This window comes from Pseudorasbora parva, chromosome 3 (assembly GCF_024679245.1).
Source record: "Pseudorasbora parva isolate DD20220531a chromosome 3, ASM2467924v1, whole genome shotgun sequence".
Taxonomy (NCBI): domain Eukaryota; kingdom Metazoa; phylum Chordata; class Actinopteri; order Cypriniformes; family Gobionidae; genus Pseudorasbora; species Pseudorasbora parva.
The window spans coordinates 54,171,298-54,190,386 of record NC_090174.1 but is presented as its reverse complement, the minus strand read 5'-3'; the positions used below and the strand labels follow the sequence as shown (position 1 = coordinate 54,190,386).

The following is a 19,089-nucleotide window of genomic DNA, read 5'->3' as shown; positions in this document are numbered from 1 at the left end:
AGACGAGAGTCGGCTGTTTTTGAATAGACTATTGTAAGTTTCTAATTTAAAATGTTTGTGATTTAAGGCTATAAACTATGTTTAAATGTTTTGCCACTTGTGTGAGCTAAATCTAAAGTATATGAATATGAATAAATGAATTTAATAAAATGTTGTTTAAATGTAGTAGGCTACGTAACCTGACTTCTATTAAAGAGTAAACAAAGAGAATTGGAATTCTGACGAGGCATGTTCAGTAAAAACTTTTGGATCTTAAATAAAAAATAATGAATAAATGCTGTGTTTGTGGTATGCAACAGCGGATCAGTTGCGGACTGCAAACGCAGCATATGTGAAAGCACTACAGGGTGTGGGGCTCCTGCAACGCACACACAACGCAACACGCACCGCACACGCTAATGTAAAGAGCTAATGTCTTATTCCTGTCTTATAACTACATAGAAGATGGGTAAAGTATAGCTCCATCATTGTTCAATGTAAAAAAAATATATATATACTTTGTTAGTTTTAATAAAAAAAATAATAAAAACGGTAATTTATCTGCCATTTTTTTCTTTTTGCTGTATCTAAAACATACCGAACCGAACCGTGACACCAGTGTATCGTATCGAACCGAACCGTGAATTTTGTGAACCGTTACACCCCTAATATATATATATATATATATATATATATATATATATATATATATATATATATATATATATATATACACAGTTGTTATATATATATGTTTATTATTCACTTTAATAAATGCCTAGACAAAGGACACGGAACTCACCTGTGAGCTACAGAGAATGGCGAATGCTTTTCGAATGCCAGATATTCTTCCACACAAATCAAATGACTGGAACAGAACAAAATTGCAAATTTAACGCCACAAACAAATGTAGAGAAAAGATTGCTTGAGTAATGAGCTCTGAAAAAGACTCTGTTGGAAAGTTTTGAAAGGCTCTGAAGTGCAACACCACATAAAATTTATCTCTTTATTTATTTACATAAAGGTCTTTATTTTAAAGGTCAGAGAAATAAAACACTGAAACAAAAGATAAATAATTAATTAACTACTAATAAATAAAAAAAACATGAATGGAAACATCATCTCTCTTAATGTTACATGGAAAAGGCAAAAATCAGATTACCTTACAAAGACTGTAAATGATAATCAGCATTGCCCCAAGGAAGTAGCTGCTGGATGGATCTTCACCCATGATGTACTTGTACCACAGCTGGATGGGAACCAAAGCTCTGAAAAGTTGACTCAGCTCCTCTATGAGCAGATAAAACTTCCCCTGAAAAGTCACACAGATACAGATTTATATCCAAACCTCTCAAACTAAACCCTTGATCAAGGCTCAGAGTCTGTCCAGATATAAACAAATTATTTTGAAATGGTAGAGAATTTAGATGTCTGATGTCAGACGTGCCCACAAAGGTTTTAAAAGATTCAAATCAAACAAAAGATTCATATCAGTGTGTCCATTTTTTCAGATCTCTAATCATTGTGGTGTGAGATGCAAACCGCTAACATTTTATGGACCAATGAAACAACGTACTTAATTACAAAAGTTACTTATTTACATCATATTCATGAGGCTATTGGGATGCATATGTTTTGGTCACTGGATAAAGCAATTAACATAACAAATTAATAATAATAATTATAATAATAAATTCCACTAAATGTAAATTTAATCATTGAAGCTCATCTTTGTTAAAATTAAGTCATATAAAACTGTATACTTACTTAAAACAGATAGCATAATAATAATAATAATAATAATAATAATAATAATAATAATAGTAATAAAATACACTCAATGTTTTTGATCATACAAGATCGTTGTAGTTAAAAATTAGTCATTTGAGACTATATACTTATGGATCAAACAGATAGCATAATAAGAATACAATTTAAATAAAATTATTGTTATTATTATTATTCAGTACATTTTCAATAAATCATAATTCAAAATATATCATCTGAAACAATATAAGTAGGATAAATATGTTTTGTTCATTGGATAAAACAGCTACCGTAATAATAATAATAAGAAGAATGTGTATAATATAATTATTATTATACAATAACTGTTTATAAACCCAAACAGGCTCATTTTACCATGATGCTTGTAAGACTTCCTGCTATGACGGCCAACTGTTTATCAACACCTTTACAAACTGAGCGATACTCAAGCACCGGAATGAGATCACAACGCAGAAAGAAACTACACATCCTTCCTCTAGCTGAATCTGAACATGATCCCAGTCTCATCTCATCTGTTCGTTCATTAACTGTGAACATCTTACCCTCAAGCTTTAAAGATGCTGTGACATGAAGGGTTTGGTGTTCTTCTACTGAAAAATGGCCACAGTCCAGCGCTCTGCGCTCTCCTGGCAATTTCACTGCGCAGCAGACAAAACTGGCAGGAACACAGTACACCTGCTACCCACATAAAATATAACAAGCCCACCCTACCCAATCCCCAATCATAACATTTTCAAAAGTAGTGGGATAACTGTAAAACTCATCTAACTTCAGTGTCAAAGGGCTATGCTTTTACACTGAGCTACGTAATGCCATAAATCATCCTACAATGATAGTGAATAACATGATAGCATGCTTCAAATATATCTAACAAAGCTTCCTGCTTAAAGCAAAGACAGCTTTGTTGCTCATCAAGACAAAAACAGCCTACAAATAACAAAAAAATGCACCAGATATTTAAAATGTTTTCAAAACAGGCTCCCATTGTGAATTCTCTTATTTATCCATTTACCCACAGTAGTGACCTATAACTGTCAGATTATGCTTCCGCTGTCTCAGAGTTGAGTGTGGCTGAATGTGTAGCTGATATGAAGTGGGGTTTTGATCAAAAAGCCTAAAATCAAGTCTGAAAACACTGAACATGAAGGAACCAACAAATATAAAACTTGAAATCTACTGATGGTAGAATGTAAAAAGCTGTATAATCCAACACAGTGGACCTATTTTAACGATCTGAGTACATGGTCTGAAGCACATGGTGGAGGTGCACTTAAGGTGTGTCCAAATCCACTTTTGCAAGTTTAACGACAAACAAACAAAAAAACAGTCGGCATGCAGGGCGCATGGCCTAAAAGGGTTGTCCCTATAGTCTCTTAATGAGTCATGGGCGTGTTTTGGGCATAATGTGCAATAAACCAATCAGAGACTCATCTCCCATTTCTTGTTAAAAGCCATTTGCGCTCGCACCATGGTGGATTCACTATTTACGTGGCAGAATTAGACTGAACGCTCCTCCAGAGAGGAATCCTTTTATTTTGTAGTATTTAAAAAATGTTTGTGTGCCCTGTGTGTATGAGCAGTGTACGTGTGTTTTGCACCCGCCTATAGGTGCATATTACTAATGTGCCATTTAAATAACACAAAAAATACTGCGCTAATGACCAGGTTTCTGTTGGTCAATGGTGCAGTCATTTAGCCTAAAAATCTAGACGCACCCTAGCAGCAGCAAATCTAATCTGCCACGAGTATGTCTAGCAACTCTCAATACACGTCTGAGCTGTAAAAACCAAACTCTGGTCGGGCCAATCACATCATGTATAGAGTCGGTGGGCAGGGCTTAAGTGATGGCAGAGTTGCGCTTGCGTGCTTCTAGCACACAAAAGTCACAAGTCTTTCGATTCGGCTTTGGCTGCGACTCTGGAAGACTTGGAGTTAAGCTTTTCTCTGAGACAAGAACAAAGAAACAGTGCAAGAACGGCACTGAAGTCATTCTTAAAAAGGAAAGATGTGTTCAGAGTTTTACCGACCGGATATGGCAAAAGTTTAATCTATCAGCTCCACTTCACGTTGCTCTGGTTGGTTGTAGCGCCATCCTATCGCATGCAGAGGGATATGGGTTTGGCTTGTCAGGCTGGCAGTCATTTTCATTTGAGCAAAACAACAATGTGCCAATAATGCGCCTGAACACACCTCTTTTTCAGACCAGCGACCATGGGCGAAGAGATGGGCACGAGTGCATTTGCTATTTAAACAACGTGGCACTAGATGTGCAAATGATAACTGCGTCTGGCTGAAACTAGCAAAAAACACTTGTCGTGCCTGGCGTTGCATTGTACCGGGTGAATGATAGAGCCCAGGGACAAAGACGATATTCAAAAACTATTTATGCAGAGCATTTTTTGTGTTATGATATACCAGTAGCTACTTTTGTAACTGAAATATGTTTGCAATATAAACAATAATGTAAATATAAAAATAAGTGAACATCCATTAATGTTTATAGCAAAGTCTTAAATAAATCCTATTATGCTTTGAATATTATGTAGTGTGTAATATAGCTGTTTGTGAATGTAAAAAGTCTGCAAAATTTTATTTATCATAGTGCATGATTAATAAAGTTATTGTCTCCTAAAAGAACGAATCGATTATGAACTGCCGACAATGTTAACAAATTTGCATAATGCCAGCCTATGATTTTCATTGGCTGCCAGCGAGCGACATCCACTTTTGACAACCCTAGTTGTAGCTGAGATTGGAAGAGTTTGATTCGTGTTGTTGACATGTCGGGAAGACAGTGTTTTCAACAAATCCGTGCACTTCCAAAGGATGTGGACTCGCACTAGGATTGATAAGAAAAAAACAACGCCATCGCTTATATCTTATGTATCAAGACAAGTGCTGAGGAAGCCTCAAGAGCTGAAATTCAGATATGCTAATGGCATGTTAATTTCTGGCACGCTATGTAAGCAGTAGACCAATCACAACAGACTGGGCTGTTTGACCAATCAAAGCAGAGTAGGCTCTCGGAAAGGAGGGGTTTAGAGAGACTGAATCTTCGAAAAAGAAACGTTTTTAAACTCTTTGAGAAATGACCGTACAGCGTACACCTTAATTATTTTTCAATTAAATAAATGTTACTAAATAAACTATATTTTATTTTAGAAATATTTATTTAATATTTTGAGGAGAACTTTTGGTACTAAATACTTTTTGTGCAATAATTATGGTCCATTAATGGGCCACTTAAAATATTTTTCTTCTAATATTTATATTATTTATATTACAATTAGTGTAGTAATTTAAAAAAAAGGTTAAAATAGAGATTTCCAATGCAAAGAGGCAAATTAGAGTCATTTTGTGGCCGGAAAAAAAAATACATTTTAATTTGTAATGCAATTACCCACAAAATGCCTTTATGGCTGTTTAATAAATAATAGTCAAATTGCTTAAAGTATTGCCGATCATAACTGCTTACCTATTTGTAGGTTTTACATTTGAATACATGTTAGACATGATCAAATACTTGCTTTCTTTAAATGTGAAAAGAAAATATATATATATATATTTTAAAAAAAAAATACATTCCACCATTTGACCACCACCACACATTGCTTTCGAATCTGTGGGAAACACTGAATGAGCAATGATTTGCAATGTATATTATGAGAAAATTAAAGTGTTTAAATAGCATAATAGAGTCACTTTAATATATACTTGACTAATCATTTTTTTATTAATTCGTTCACCCAGTAAAGATAAAAACTTGCCCTGTTGAAAGTATACAAGTCATCTAACATATCAGATCAACCACCCAGAACCCCCTATAGCACCTCACAAGTTCACAACAACCCTTAAAAAGTACCAATCATATTTTGACTTGGAAATGGCTAAGTCACCAGCACAGATTTGAAAGAAGAAATGGTTTTCATTGTGGTTTTCAAATAATTGCAGTTTCTATTCATCAAAGAATCCTGAAAGAAATGTATCAGTTTCCACAAGAATATTAAGCAACACAACTGTTTTTCCACTTTGATAATAAGACATTTTTCTTGAGCAGCAAATCATCATATTTAAGGCTACAACATACTCTGTGAGAACAAAATTACGTAATTTTATTCTCACAGCTTTGGTTTGGGAGTTCTCACAGCTTGTTCTCGAGAAAATGAACACATTTCTTTGTTCTTGCCGAGTATGTTCCAAGCTTTGGAATGATTTCTGAAGGATCAGGTGACCCGAAAACTGGAGTAATGATGCTGAAAATTCAGCTTTGATCACAGGAATAAATAAAAGGAAAAAAGGAAAGGAAAAAATAAATGCATCCTTGGTGAGCATAAAGATTGTTCAAATTAATTTATGTATTATTATTATTATTATTATTAACAAAGGTCTGGGTATCTCAGTTTGGTCAGTTCTGGTTAATAACTAATCCAAGATCCACAATCATCTTGTGAAACTCCTGATAAATGTCTGTAGTCCTAATCACCCACATCAAGTGCTGACTGCCTGACACTACTCACTGCACAGGATGCATAATGACTTGTTGGACTCCACCTGACAGCGATTAATCACCCTGTTGGGGAGCTTGCTAGCTGACTGACGGAGATCTGTAACCTCCGTACGCAAGCAATTCATCTTAGCCAGAGTCCCTGCAGCCCTATATTCGCTCACACTTAGCGATTAGACAAACTGGAGCTGGAATCCATCCAACTACTGAAAAGTTGGGCCAAATGCATCATGGGGGAGCAGCACGTTTTCTCTTAGTCTTAACAGCCGTACCCGTGACTTCAAAACAACAATAAAGAAAACAATTATCGAACACAGGTGGAGGTCCTGAGGGTGGGAAATGGCTTCATTTAACTTTTAATTATTTATTTTTTAACTTTCTTTAAATCAGTTTCTCATATGGGAGGCACTGATTTGAATCTGACCCATCAATTTGTAATACTTTGTAATACTCAAATGCTGTATTCAAGTCATGTTATGATATTTATAAGACATTCTTTTAGCTGCAAATTGATATTGGTCATAATCAAGGGTTAATTGTGAATGTTGACTGTTCAATTAGGTTGTATGCATTTTGAAAAAGAGAAGAAATGAAGAAAAGAGATCACGCTTGGCAGAAAATACTCAATTAGGTGGTTAATGAAGCAACAAGCTTGTGCAACAAAACAGCATTTCCCATCATTCTCTGTGATAGCACAAAAGGATTAAACTATAGAAAAAATGCATCACTAAAAATCAATAAATGACAATTTCAGATGACACCAAATTTGGACTGACATAAAATACCTGTTAGAGGTTATCCATATATTGTATTATTATCTTTTTTGTGTACTGAATATTAATTGCTGCCTTACTTGTGTCTCATTGTGTCATGACGATGTTAAATAATTACATAACATGTATTATTGTTACAGTTCCTGTCTCATTTCACCTGCTTTGTGAATAAGGACTTTTATTTGTATATGTATTTTCTGTTCCCATTGTTTCAGTATTTCATTACTTGTGTGTAGTTCCTGTTTGGCTTTGTTCCCTTTGCCACCGTGTTTGTTGCCATAGTTGCCCTTATTTGTTCCTATACTAAATAATTACCCTCATCTGTTCCTTGTTAGCCCATTTTCTTGTGCTGTTTTGGGGGCCTGAAAATTCAACGTGCAAGTGTTTGAAAACGATACTGTTATCGGCACTGTGTAAACAACAAAAACAAGAATTTGAGAAAATGGTGATGTCATGCGCATGCGTATTACGCAGAAGTGGGAGTAAGTCACATGTGCAAGTCACAAGCAAGTCTCAAGTCTTAACCTTCAAGTCTCAAGCAAGTCCAAGTCATTTGTTGTGACAATCGAGTCAAGCCAAGTCAAGTCACTGATTTATGTCAAGCAAGTCAAGTCAAATATATTGGGTGAGATAAATCCTCTTTGTATTATTTGAGTTTTCTCTCTCCTTCTAGTTCTGTACAGCGTGACCTGGTGATGACTAATATTATAATTCATAAACTTAATGAACTCAGATTGTTTTTGTGGCTCACACCCTGACGAAGACTCATTAGCCACAACACGTGTCCAGTACTTGTCACCTGTTTTTAAAATATCAAAGCCATGTTGAAATGTTACATTTCTTCAATAATATTTAAATGTGCTTCAGATTATTGATTTTTATCAACTCCTAACATGTCCAGACAGGGGCGTAGCCATCATTTCAAAGTGAGGGGGGCAGAATGTCAAGTGTTATACTAGTTTTTGACCTGTGTCTAACTGATGGTTTTATCTTTAATTTTAAATTAAATAAATAAAATGTTGCTACATAATTTGTTAAAAATCAGCTCCAATGCAGAAACACTTTAAGCTTGACTTTAAGCCAGCCATCTAATCACAAACACAACACTTACCAACTGTAACATTTTGCTTGTACCATCTCAACAGTTTACAACAAGAAGCATAAAAACAGAGCAAAATTATTGAAAATAAGAGCCAGAGCAAATACTTTACATTGTGTCACCATTTTTATATAGAAACAATATAGACACAAACAATCTATGAACTGAGATACTAACACTTCCGTGGATATTCCTTTATCTCTCACACACACACACACACACACACACACACACACACACACACACACACACACACACACACACACACACACACACACACACACACACACACACACACACACACACACACACACACACACACACACACACACACACACACACACACACACACACACACACACACACACACACAGCAGAATACAGCATTTGAAGTCTTTTTTGCTGATCGTTTTAACAACATTGTTAACTTTTCCATTTACATGCCCTCCGTAGTCTGTTGTTGGTTACTTTCTTTACATCCCTCATGTGTTGTCTTCCGCATTTTTTTATGTTTATATCAAAGTATTTTATGCCTACCATTTATTGAATCAAAAATATACAGCATAAAGTAAAACAATATTATTACAGTAATATTGTCAAATTTGATTAAAATACTAAACTTCTCTAGCCTAGAAATCTAGATGCACCCTAGCAGCAGCAAATCTAATCAGCCACGAGTGTCGTCTTGCAACTCTCAATACAGTTCTGAGCCGTAAAAACCAAGCTCTGGTCAGGCCAATCACATTGTGTATAGAGTCGGTGGGCGGGGCTTAACATAATGACGCCAGAGTTGCACTTGCGTGATTCTAGTAAACACAGAAACTGGCGAACGGCGGTCTTTCGAATCAGCTTTGACCGCGACTCTGGAAGACTTGGAGTTAAGCTTTTCTCTGAGAAAAGAACAAAGAACGGCACTGAAGTCATTCTTAAGAAGGGAAGATGTGTTCGGAGTTTTGCCGACTGAATAGAGCGAATGTTTAATCTATAAACGAGCTCCGTTTCACGTTGCTCTGGTTGATTGTAGCGCTATCCTATCGCGTGCAGAGGGAGTTTGAAAGACAACCGTTTATCCGCCCCTCGGATTGAGCCCTGCCAATGGTGAGTTTCCAGACCAAACATCTTGATGTGGGTCTGGCTTGTCAAGCTAAAACTTCTTTATTCGTGTCTTCAGTGTCACATGATCCTTCAGAAATCATCCTAATATGTGGATTTGCTGCTCAAGAAACATTTCTTATTATCAATGTTAAAAACAATTTTGCTGCTAAATATTTTTGCTGAAGTTGTGATGCATTTTCCCCCCCAGGAAACCCCCCAAGAAATAAGCATTTATTTTAAATATAAATATTTATAACATTATAAATATTCATACTGTCACTTTTGGTAGTGTATGAAAAATTATGCTTATATGTCAAATCAAATTATTAAAATAATATTAAAATTGCACTATTCTGCCAAGTGCCAATAGATAAATAAAAATAAAATAATCAACCTTTTTTATGTGCCTATGTTGGTTGTAAACCCCTTTTGTAACAGAATTATTGATTCCTCAGCCCTCATAAACATGCGCATTGAAGTGTTACGGACAGTGTGAGTTCATACTGACATGCACAGGCTTGCTGGAGCAATTATGTGAGAGGTTATTCTGACATGTATGGATGCATGTGTACGTGTTGTGTCTTTGTAGTTGTGGTGATGCTGGGCATGGAAAGTCAGCGGAAAGCCTGACACATTGACCATGACATCATTGCCTGAAAGTGTGCCACCTGGGCTTGATACAAGAGGTGGAAAGTGAGTGTTTGGTTTAAGGGGGTGGGTATGGAGATGACTGGGAGTTCAAATTAATAGCTGGAAGTGTAATATGGGCAGGAACCGCGGTAAGTTCCTGGAACAGAGCTTCAGAGTAACAGAAACCAAACCAGTGTATATCAGATTATCCTAGCAGATGCAGATGCAGATGCAAAGTGCAGTGTGTGTTTGAGTCAAAAAATAACTTGCATATGTTTGATTCTTGATGTTGGAGAATGCTAGATGTGTTTACAGAGCCCTTCCTTCAGTAACAGACTCATACTGTCACTCCATTGAATGTGTAATTGTGTAAGAGCCTGTGTGTCTGTGTACATGTGTGTTCCTCAGAGAGGTGACCTCATCCTAGCTCCAGTGGGCCAATGAGCTCACACACTGCCTTTATAGCAGCCAACCATGCAGGCAGGGTGACACGGCACACTATTTTGTTAGGTTTAATTTGCCAGTTGCACCCAGTTTAAACTGGTGCTTTGGAACTGAACTGAGCTACCAGGGATATCGTCCCTGAACATAATCCCATCATGCTAGATCTGCACAGTTAACAGTTAATGGGAATGTCCATCCAAAAATGAAAATTTGCTGTTAATTTACTTACCCTCAGGCCATCTAAGATGTAGGCATTAAAACAAAATTAATACCTGTGGCTTCTGACTATATATTGAGGTCTTATGAAGCGAAATGATTGGTCGGTACATGAAACTTAACAGCTATTAAAGCATTTTTACCTGTCCAAATTTTTACCAATCCAAAGCCTAGGCAAATGTTCCTGGAGAGCGAGCTTTCTGTCGTATAATGATGTATGCAGGGATAATGGCCCATGGTTTCAGCTAAAAATCTTTACTGTTTTACTGGATAAAAAAAAGACTCCCTACATCTTGGATGGTCAAGGTGAGTAAATTAACAAATTATCATTTTTGATCCCAATCTCATTTTTAAATGACAACACTTCGTCTTCGATTAAACCTTTGACAAAATCACATGGCAACATTTAAATCTGCGTTAAAGCTGCAGCTGACCTAGAGAAATATAAACTGTTCTAGGATGATTTGCCTGAGGCTTGATTTAAAGTCCATAAGAAAAAAAAAGGCATTACAAGCATGAAGAAGAATCAAATATACGTTTACAATTAAGAATATGATCCACAAAACCAAAAGTTTGCTTTTTTTGCAGTAGTTTGCACATGTATATTGTATATTCAACAAAGCATTTCAGCACAATCAAAAACGAATAAGCTGAAAGAGCTAAAAAAAAAAAAAACGTATTGAACTTATTTCCGATTAAATGATTCCGATTGATTTTTTTACTACGGAAACATATTATTTAAAAAAAAAAACTAAAATGTTGACTAAGCCAAGTCATACAATTTGCATTAACATCATGTTAACTCAAATAATTTACAAGCTGCTAGATTAGCAACAATTACATGTGATAATATGACTAACAAAGAGACTAACCTGCTTAACCTGCCATATATACATACACTATGGTAGGGAAGTTTTTGATTAAAAACGCATAGTATGCGAAAAAAATAGTACACCAAAAGAGTACTACATGCCAAAAAACAGTAGGAAAATAGTCCCTGGATGACATACTACCGCCGAGATTCTGAAGTGCACACTTTATTATACCATGAGGCCATGGGAGATGATATAAGAATGGAAATAAAGCAATGCAACTGACGCTGGTAGGTCACGTGACAGTAGCAAGCAACATGGCGGAATGTAATACATCTAAATTTCATTTATAATACTCATTTTCTATATAGAACATACTTTTGTAATGGTTGCAATGTAAGTTCAAATTTAAACTTGAGTTACCTACTTGGACAGTATGATTTCAGATGCAGTTATATTTTTGTGGGCCATCCTTGACCTAACTACAGGATCTACTCTTCACCATAATGTAACCCTTGCAAAACTGCAATATAACAGAAACCGCTTAAAGTTTCTCAACATAACAGAAGATTAAACACTTGCACACCTCTCTCTGTATTAATCTTGTGATAAAACCCATAACACATTTCAGCATTTATTCACCTTAAGCAGTTTGATGATAAGCATGCTGGGAACTAGCCTAGAAATCAAGATGCACCCTAGCGGCAGCAAATCTAATCAGCCACAAGTCTCGTCAAGCAACTCTCAATACACTTCTGAGCTGTAAAAGCCAAACTCTGGACAGGCCAATCACCGTGTATAGAGGCGGTGGACGGGGCTTCACATAATGATGGCCGAGTTGCGCTTGCGTGCTTCTAGTAAACACAGATGCTGGCGAACGGCGGTCTTTCCAATCAGCTTTGACCGCGACTCTGGAAGACTTGGCGTTAAGCTCTTCTCTGAGAAAAGGAGTTTTGCCGACCGGATACGGCGAAAGTTTAATCTAGCTCTGCTTCACCTTCGTTGCTCTGGTTGGTTGTAGCGCTATCCTATCGCGTGCAGAGGGAGTTTGAAAGACAACCGTTTATCCCGCCCCTCGGATTGAGCCCTGTCAATGGTGAGTTTCCAGACCAAACATCTTGATGTGGATCTGGCTTGTCAGGCTAGCTGGGAACTAGAAATCTGCTGTACTCATTCAGTTCAAGTTCAGCTCATTATAATCAGTTATTGAGTTCACTTAACTTTTTTCTATTAAGGCAATGAAGTTTCAATAATATTTGAGTGAAATAAACTAATTTCATATGGTTAATTTCACTGTTGGGGTTTATAGTGTGCATTTTATTGTGGAAAGATTCAAATATATATCGGCCATTCTGTTCTATAATCAGTATGGGTATCAGTTAGTAAAATTGCATATCAGTTGACCAATATTGAAATGACAAATATTGTAGGACAGTAGTTTTGGACTTGGTACTGTAAATTGAAGAAGAAAAATGTGAAACGTGATAAATTGTCATCTTACCCTGGACTTAAAAGCGAGGATCATTTTAGGCAGGAACAGTATCAGGCATTTGAGCTCGATGGTGAAATATTTCAGCACAAAATCTGTTATTCCAACCGCCCAGATCAGGTCAAAGAAATCAAAACTGTTGATGTTTGGCTTAGAAAAAATAAGGCTGGGGGAAAAACATGTTTGTTTTTAAATATTTTTCAATATCTTAATTTATAATAATATAATTTAAATACATAAATATGATTTAATAATACATTTTGAAAATATTTATTTATGATACACTACCACTCAAAAAATTTGGGGTCAGAAGGAAAGTAATACATTTATTCAGCAAGAAATAATTTAATTGATCAAACGTGACAATAAAATACATTTATAATGTTACAATTGATTTATATTTCCAAAAAAAAAAAATGCTCTTTTAAACTTTCTACAAATCAAAGCATTCTGGGGAAAAAATGCATGAAGATTTCCACAAAAATATTATGTAGCATATTTTTTCAACACTGATAATAATAAGAAATGTTTCTCGAGCAGCAAACCAGCATGCTAGATTTTTTCTGAAGGATCATGTGATTTTAAAATATAAAATAAATACATTTTAATACTATTTCAGAATATTACTGTTTTTACTTTATTTTTGATCAAACAAATGCAGTCTTGGCGACCCCAAACTTTTGAACTGGAGTGAATACGAAATAATAACAAAAAAAACTACAAAAAATAAAAACAGTGAATGGGTTAAATTAAAAGCTGGTTCAAATGTGAATAATGAAAAATGATGAGAAGCTAAATACTCACAAATGCTGATATACACAAACATAAAATGAGAGATCACGCTGCAAAATGACAACATGGAGTAAATGAAAAATTTCAAACATGTAAACAAAAAAACATAACATTCTGGGAACATGCAAGATAACAAAAATAGATTAATTTTTGGTTGACTATGAAACCAAGAGGACTGGGACTTTACCTGTTGTGAAGTTCCTCAACACTGAATGTGTAGTACACATACACGATGTTGCCAGCGAGAAAGATCATAATCCAAAGAGTGGTAAACACAGACCTATCCTCCTGAAAATACATCCCATCACAATGAGAAACGTACAGCATGTACTTAGCAGAACAAACTGCTTAGTATTCATTTATGAATTAATACAGCAGTGTCCTTCTGGTTGGAAACATTTATATATATGTTTTTAAAGAGTATCGTTGAAAGCACAAGATTATTGTGCTTTTACTCATCAGGGAGCTAGTTGCACATTACACTGAATAAGATAAAATACTTTGAAGAAGCAGTATGTAGGATTGACATGAGAACTAAAATGGGTGAAATGAGTACTGCAGTCCAAATTCAAAATATTTGAGATTGTGGTTTCCCCCGCCCCCTCCTCCTCACGCGGGTTGCCACCTTGAGGACACGCAACAGGAGAGAGTGCAATTGAAAATAAAAGCCACTCTGTAAGTTGATGAGTTAATTTTTCTGCATTTTAATATGCTCTCATTCATAGAGATTTATAGATGGATGCCAAGGCTTTTTAGGTCGGGTAGAATCTGCAATCTCTGACCCAGTTTGTTTGCCGGCTTCCGTGGCTGCAATACGTTGTGTTTTCTGCCAACTGGCAACCTGTGCTGTAGATTTACTATTGGGTAAACTGGCGGCGTGCGTTATCGCACAGACCAAAACAAAAACAGACATTCCGAAACGGAACGCACATTTCAAAGTAAAATAACTGTAGCACTGTTTTTCTGAGAAACGAGTAGGAGGATTTGGAATGTTTTCTACATATCTGCAAGCATATCATGGTATTTTTATGCTTTAGTAAAGTGAAAAACTTACATACAGCACCTTTAAGTAAGGGGTAATCCACAGCTAGAATACAAATTATTATTATATTATTGTTTAATTTCCATGGAATTTCAATGCATGTCGTGGAGGCCTGATATGTTTGCAGGGTATATGCAGGAATCCTGAAGTTAATTTTAATACCTTTTTAAGACTTTTTAAAGACCTTCTCAAAATATTTTAAGACCTCATCGCACTTCAAGTTCTAATCGGCAACAAACCTTTAATAAACAGTTGTAGTCGAATGTAGACTTAAAGGACAAGCTCTACAATACTTAAGCAGTTTATTTAATCTCAAGTCTCAATGAAATTCTGACATTTTCTCTTTCTCGCTTATACACACACAAAACATGAACTGATATACATTTCATTAAATAAGTAGGGCTCTATGCGCTCTTTTTTTACCTGGATGTGGCATTTGGATGATTCGTGGTCTTTTATGGCTTCCATTTTTATGGTTTTTAGTCCCAACAATGAAACTATTCGTTTTGGCATCTTCTGAAGCGTGTTGACAATATACCGAGCAGAACATTGTCAGTAGGGATGCACCAAAATCAAAATTCTTGGCCGAAACCAAAAAAGAAGAAACCAAAGCCAAAAACCGAAAAATAAAGTTCAAACTAAAATGTTTAACTCGACCTCACTCGTGTACATTAAATAATAATGTACATGCCTACTGGCCTGCAGAAAGGCACAGAAATTGATTAAAGTAATCAAATGTAAAATAACTGCATATTTAACTGTTTAAATGAAAGATTAATCCTTATTAAACTTACAAAAGCTATTCAATCAAGAGCATTGTTTAATGTCAAACTAAATATAAGGACATCACTCAAGCAGCAGTAAAGGCTACTGCGCCTTTAAGACCTGATGCAGGGATATGCTCATCTTTCTCGACTGTGCATACTATACAGTTCACTTAAAGGACAACTGCGGTGGATTTTTACATTTATCTTGATCGATATGTCTTTGTGAGTACTGTGTATAGAAAAAAAAACGAACCGGATTGGTGTCTGCTAGGATACTCATCAAGATGGACATGTTGACATACTTCTTGTGTGAGTTTGTCCGTTTAAGCGCAAGACTTGAAAGGGAACTCAATATTTGCGCGCTCTCGGATGATGCACAGCGGCAGATCTTCTTACAAAGCGCGCGAGTCTCACAGCGTGTCGTCACGCGAGTGATGACGGAGAAAACAACTGGTCATATGCACACATACGGCAGCACTTGCATGCATTGAACAAAGTTTACAAAGAGGTGAAACAGCTCGGTAGGTGAAGCGAGTTTACCATCCCTAATTTCCATCCCTGGCGCGCGCGCTCTGAGCCGATCTCAGACTGAGCACCCCGTTGTTTTTTAATACTTATGGGGATGAAAATAAATATATTCGTAAATACTTTTTGGAGTCAAACTCTTTTGACAAAGCTTGAACAAAATACTTTCAAAATTTAAGACTTTATAAAGCCGTGATAAAACCTTTTAATACTTTATGAGGGTCTTAATTTTCCCCAAATTGATGTATCAAAATGTAATACTTTTCAAGACCCCGTGGATACTCTGGTTTGTGAGCGCTTCAATGAAAACTGAGCATATAGAACAGTGATTAAACTGACTTGGAACTTCCTGTGCATTAAATGTTTTATTCCACACCTTCCAGCCAATCAGAATCGAGTGTTCAGACACGGTAATGCAAAATAATAATAATCACAGGATCTGTATTAAAGCTGTGATTAAGTAGACACTTTTGTCCAGTGTGAGCAACAGTACACGCATTTCAAGGAGATGTAAACATATACACTACTGTTCGAAAGTTTATGGCCAGTAAGATTTTTATATAGAAATATACATAAATATGCATTAAATTGATCAAAAGTGAGAGTAAAGACATTTTGTAGCAGCAAATTAGCATATTAAAATGATTTCTGAAGTATCATGTGATACTGAAGACTGGAGTAAGGATGCTGAAATTCAGCTTTGCATCACAGGAATAAATTACATTTGAAAACATATTAAATTAGAAATAGAAAAATAGAAAACTGCTCTTTTAAAATGTAATAATATTTGACTGTATTACTGATTTTACTGTATTGGTAATATAAGAGAATCATACTGACTCCAAGATTGTATATGCCTTGCTTGAGGGCAAATGCCAATGTATAAGTGTAATCTAGTGTATAAGAGTGAACCAGAACAGAACAGTCAGTAATTTAACTATAGTATAAAAAAAAAATCAAAAATATCTCACCCGCAACGCCACCTGATGCTTCAGCGTTGAGTTAGCAAAGGCAAATGTGCTGATCATTCCAATGCAAACAGCAATTCCTGAGACATACAAAGAGAATCATGTTTCAAATACTTGCCTTTTGCATTAGTTATTAAATGTAATATTATAATTATGTCTAGTCCAACATGAAATTTAAAACATCAGTGATCAGTGGCTTTATACTGCATATCAATCATACACAATCTCAGTGATAACAGCTGCGATTTTGACTCATGCATTCAACAGCAAAGGCAACTACTAGTTTATGCAACCTACCAAGCTTGTGCTGAAAGCAGACTTTAGCGAGGAGAATAAGAATAAAAGGGAATCCCCTCTGAAGCCATGTGACCGCAGCCTTGAGCTCAGAGAGAGCAGGAGCAGGTGTAGAGGCATCGTCACCTGGGAACAGTTTTGAGGTCAGTCATTTTTGAAATGTTGAAAGAAATTAATACTTTTATCCAGCGAGGATGAATGGACATTTATAATGTTAAAAAAGGCAGTTATTTTAAAATTTCTATTAATCAATGAGAAAAAAAGTATTATGGTTTCCACAAAAATATTAAACAGCACAACTGTTTTTAACTTTAATAATAATAAGAAATGCTTTTTTAACAGCAAATCAGCATTTTAGAAGGATTTCTGAAGGATCATGTGACACTGAAGATTGGAGTAATGATGCTGAAATTTCAGCTTTGATCACAGGAATTAATAACATTTTAAAATATACTAAAACACAAAACATTGATTTTAAATTCTAATAAAAGAAGTTTATAAGGGAAAAATAAGGTGACGTAGTTACACTATATTAAGTCGAATAAGTACTGAGTAATATTATTTGTACTTAATATAGAGTTACGGTTTGGTTTAGTTACTTGTAATATGCATATTTTACTGTCATAACTATAGTAACTACATGTAATAACATGTAACTGTCACCTTAAAATGAAGTGTTAACAAAATTCTTCAGTGATGCAAAAAATTATTAAATTCTGCTCTAAAAAGACAACAGTAACAGTCATTAGTAAGTTGAAATCAGTTCAGTTTTGATGCAGATTGATTTAACGTTGGGCAATATGGCAAAATGTTAATGATTTTTCATGTTGGGTTTACTATTTTGCATGTGACTGAGCAGTATAGCCAAACCTAATTTCCCCATTTTAAAAAGGTTCTTAAAAACCCTTACAAAGTAACAAATTATAAAACAGCAGCAGGAATATTGGTCTGCTGTCACTTTAAGACATCAAGGATCTAATAAACAGACAGACAGAGTTTTCTCCCAACTGTTTACGTTTACTTAAAACGTAACCAACTGTATTTATGTAAATCCTGTGTGTATTTGGCAGTTTAAGAGCAATACGACTCAAGAGATCACTTTTAGTACTATTTGTTTATTAAAATGTTTAACTGGAAAAGCTTTAAAACTTTAGTGATTATGAATAACTGTAATGTCCCGTGAGCGTAACCCTACCCGTGTTACCATGTGATGTGAATGTACATTGTGAAAATGCACTGTAGAGATACTACGACATTTCTTCCAAAAGCAGATTGCGTAGACATTTTAATCGCTCACGATCAAAAATCGTAATGATCGCACATCCCTACTTTGGTTAAATGGATCATGTGGTCCTTGGTAAACACAGCTCTCACCTCCATCATCTCTGCTCCCATGCCTCTCAGCAGAGGTGGCCGCATGCAGGAGAGAAGAGCGGTGCTGGCCGGAGTGATGATGAAGGTGGTGATGATGATGATGGTGCTGAGGAGGGCGAGGAAGATAAGGTGGGTTCTCCGTCCGGTGAGAGCCTTCGTCCCTTGAAGAGGACGCCATCTGAATGAAGACGTCTGGTGGTGAACCCAGAACCAGCCCAGCAGCCTGGAAGGGCGCTGAGGACACGTTCCCTCCGGAGACGCCCACCAGACCGGAGAAGAGCTGCTGGGGCGACGTAGGAGAGTCTGGCTTCAGACAATCAAACACTCCTCCTTCATCAAGACTGCTCTCTGAACCGAGAGTTTGACTCCTGTTCCTGCAATAAAACAAAAAAAAAGAAGTCTGCATTTACACTGCAAGGCCTAATGCACATATTCGACTATATCAGTAGCACAGTTTTTTTTCCCAGAGCATTGCGCATTTAATACAACTACATTAA

The 19,089-nt window shown here is 36.0% G+C and overlaps 1 protein-coding gene across 4 annotated transcripts in view; it reads right to left on the bottom strand.

Moving 5' to 3' along the window:
* rnft2 (ring finger protein, transmembrane 2) overlaps positions 1-19,089 on the bottom strand; it is a 33,083-nt gene that overhangs the window by 8,095 nt on the left and 5,899 nt on the right. For all 4 annotated transcript variants that reach the window (XM_067439507.1, XM_067439506.1, XM_067439508.1 and 1 more), the window contains exons 3-9: positions 18,593-18,966; positions 17,222-17,344; positions 16,928-17,004; positions 13,810-13,910; positions 12,843-12,996; positions 1,143-1,292; positions 782-847 (exon numbers count right to left, since the gene is read on the bottom strand). In XM_067439507.1, the coding sequence (XP_067295608.1) occupies positions 782-847; positions 1,143-1,292; positions 12,843-12,996; positions 13,810-13,910; positions 16,928-17,004; positions 17,222-17,344; positions 18,593-18,966 (1,045 nt within the window). The remainder of the gene's footprint in view (positions 1-781; positions 848-1,142; positions 1,293-12,842; positions 12,997-13,809; positions 13,911-16,927; positions 17,005-17,221; positions 17,345-18,592; positions 18,967-19,089) is intronic.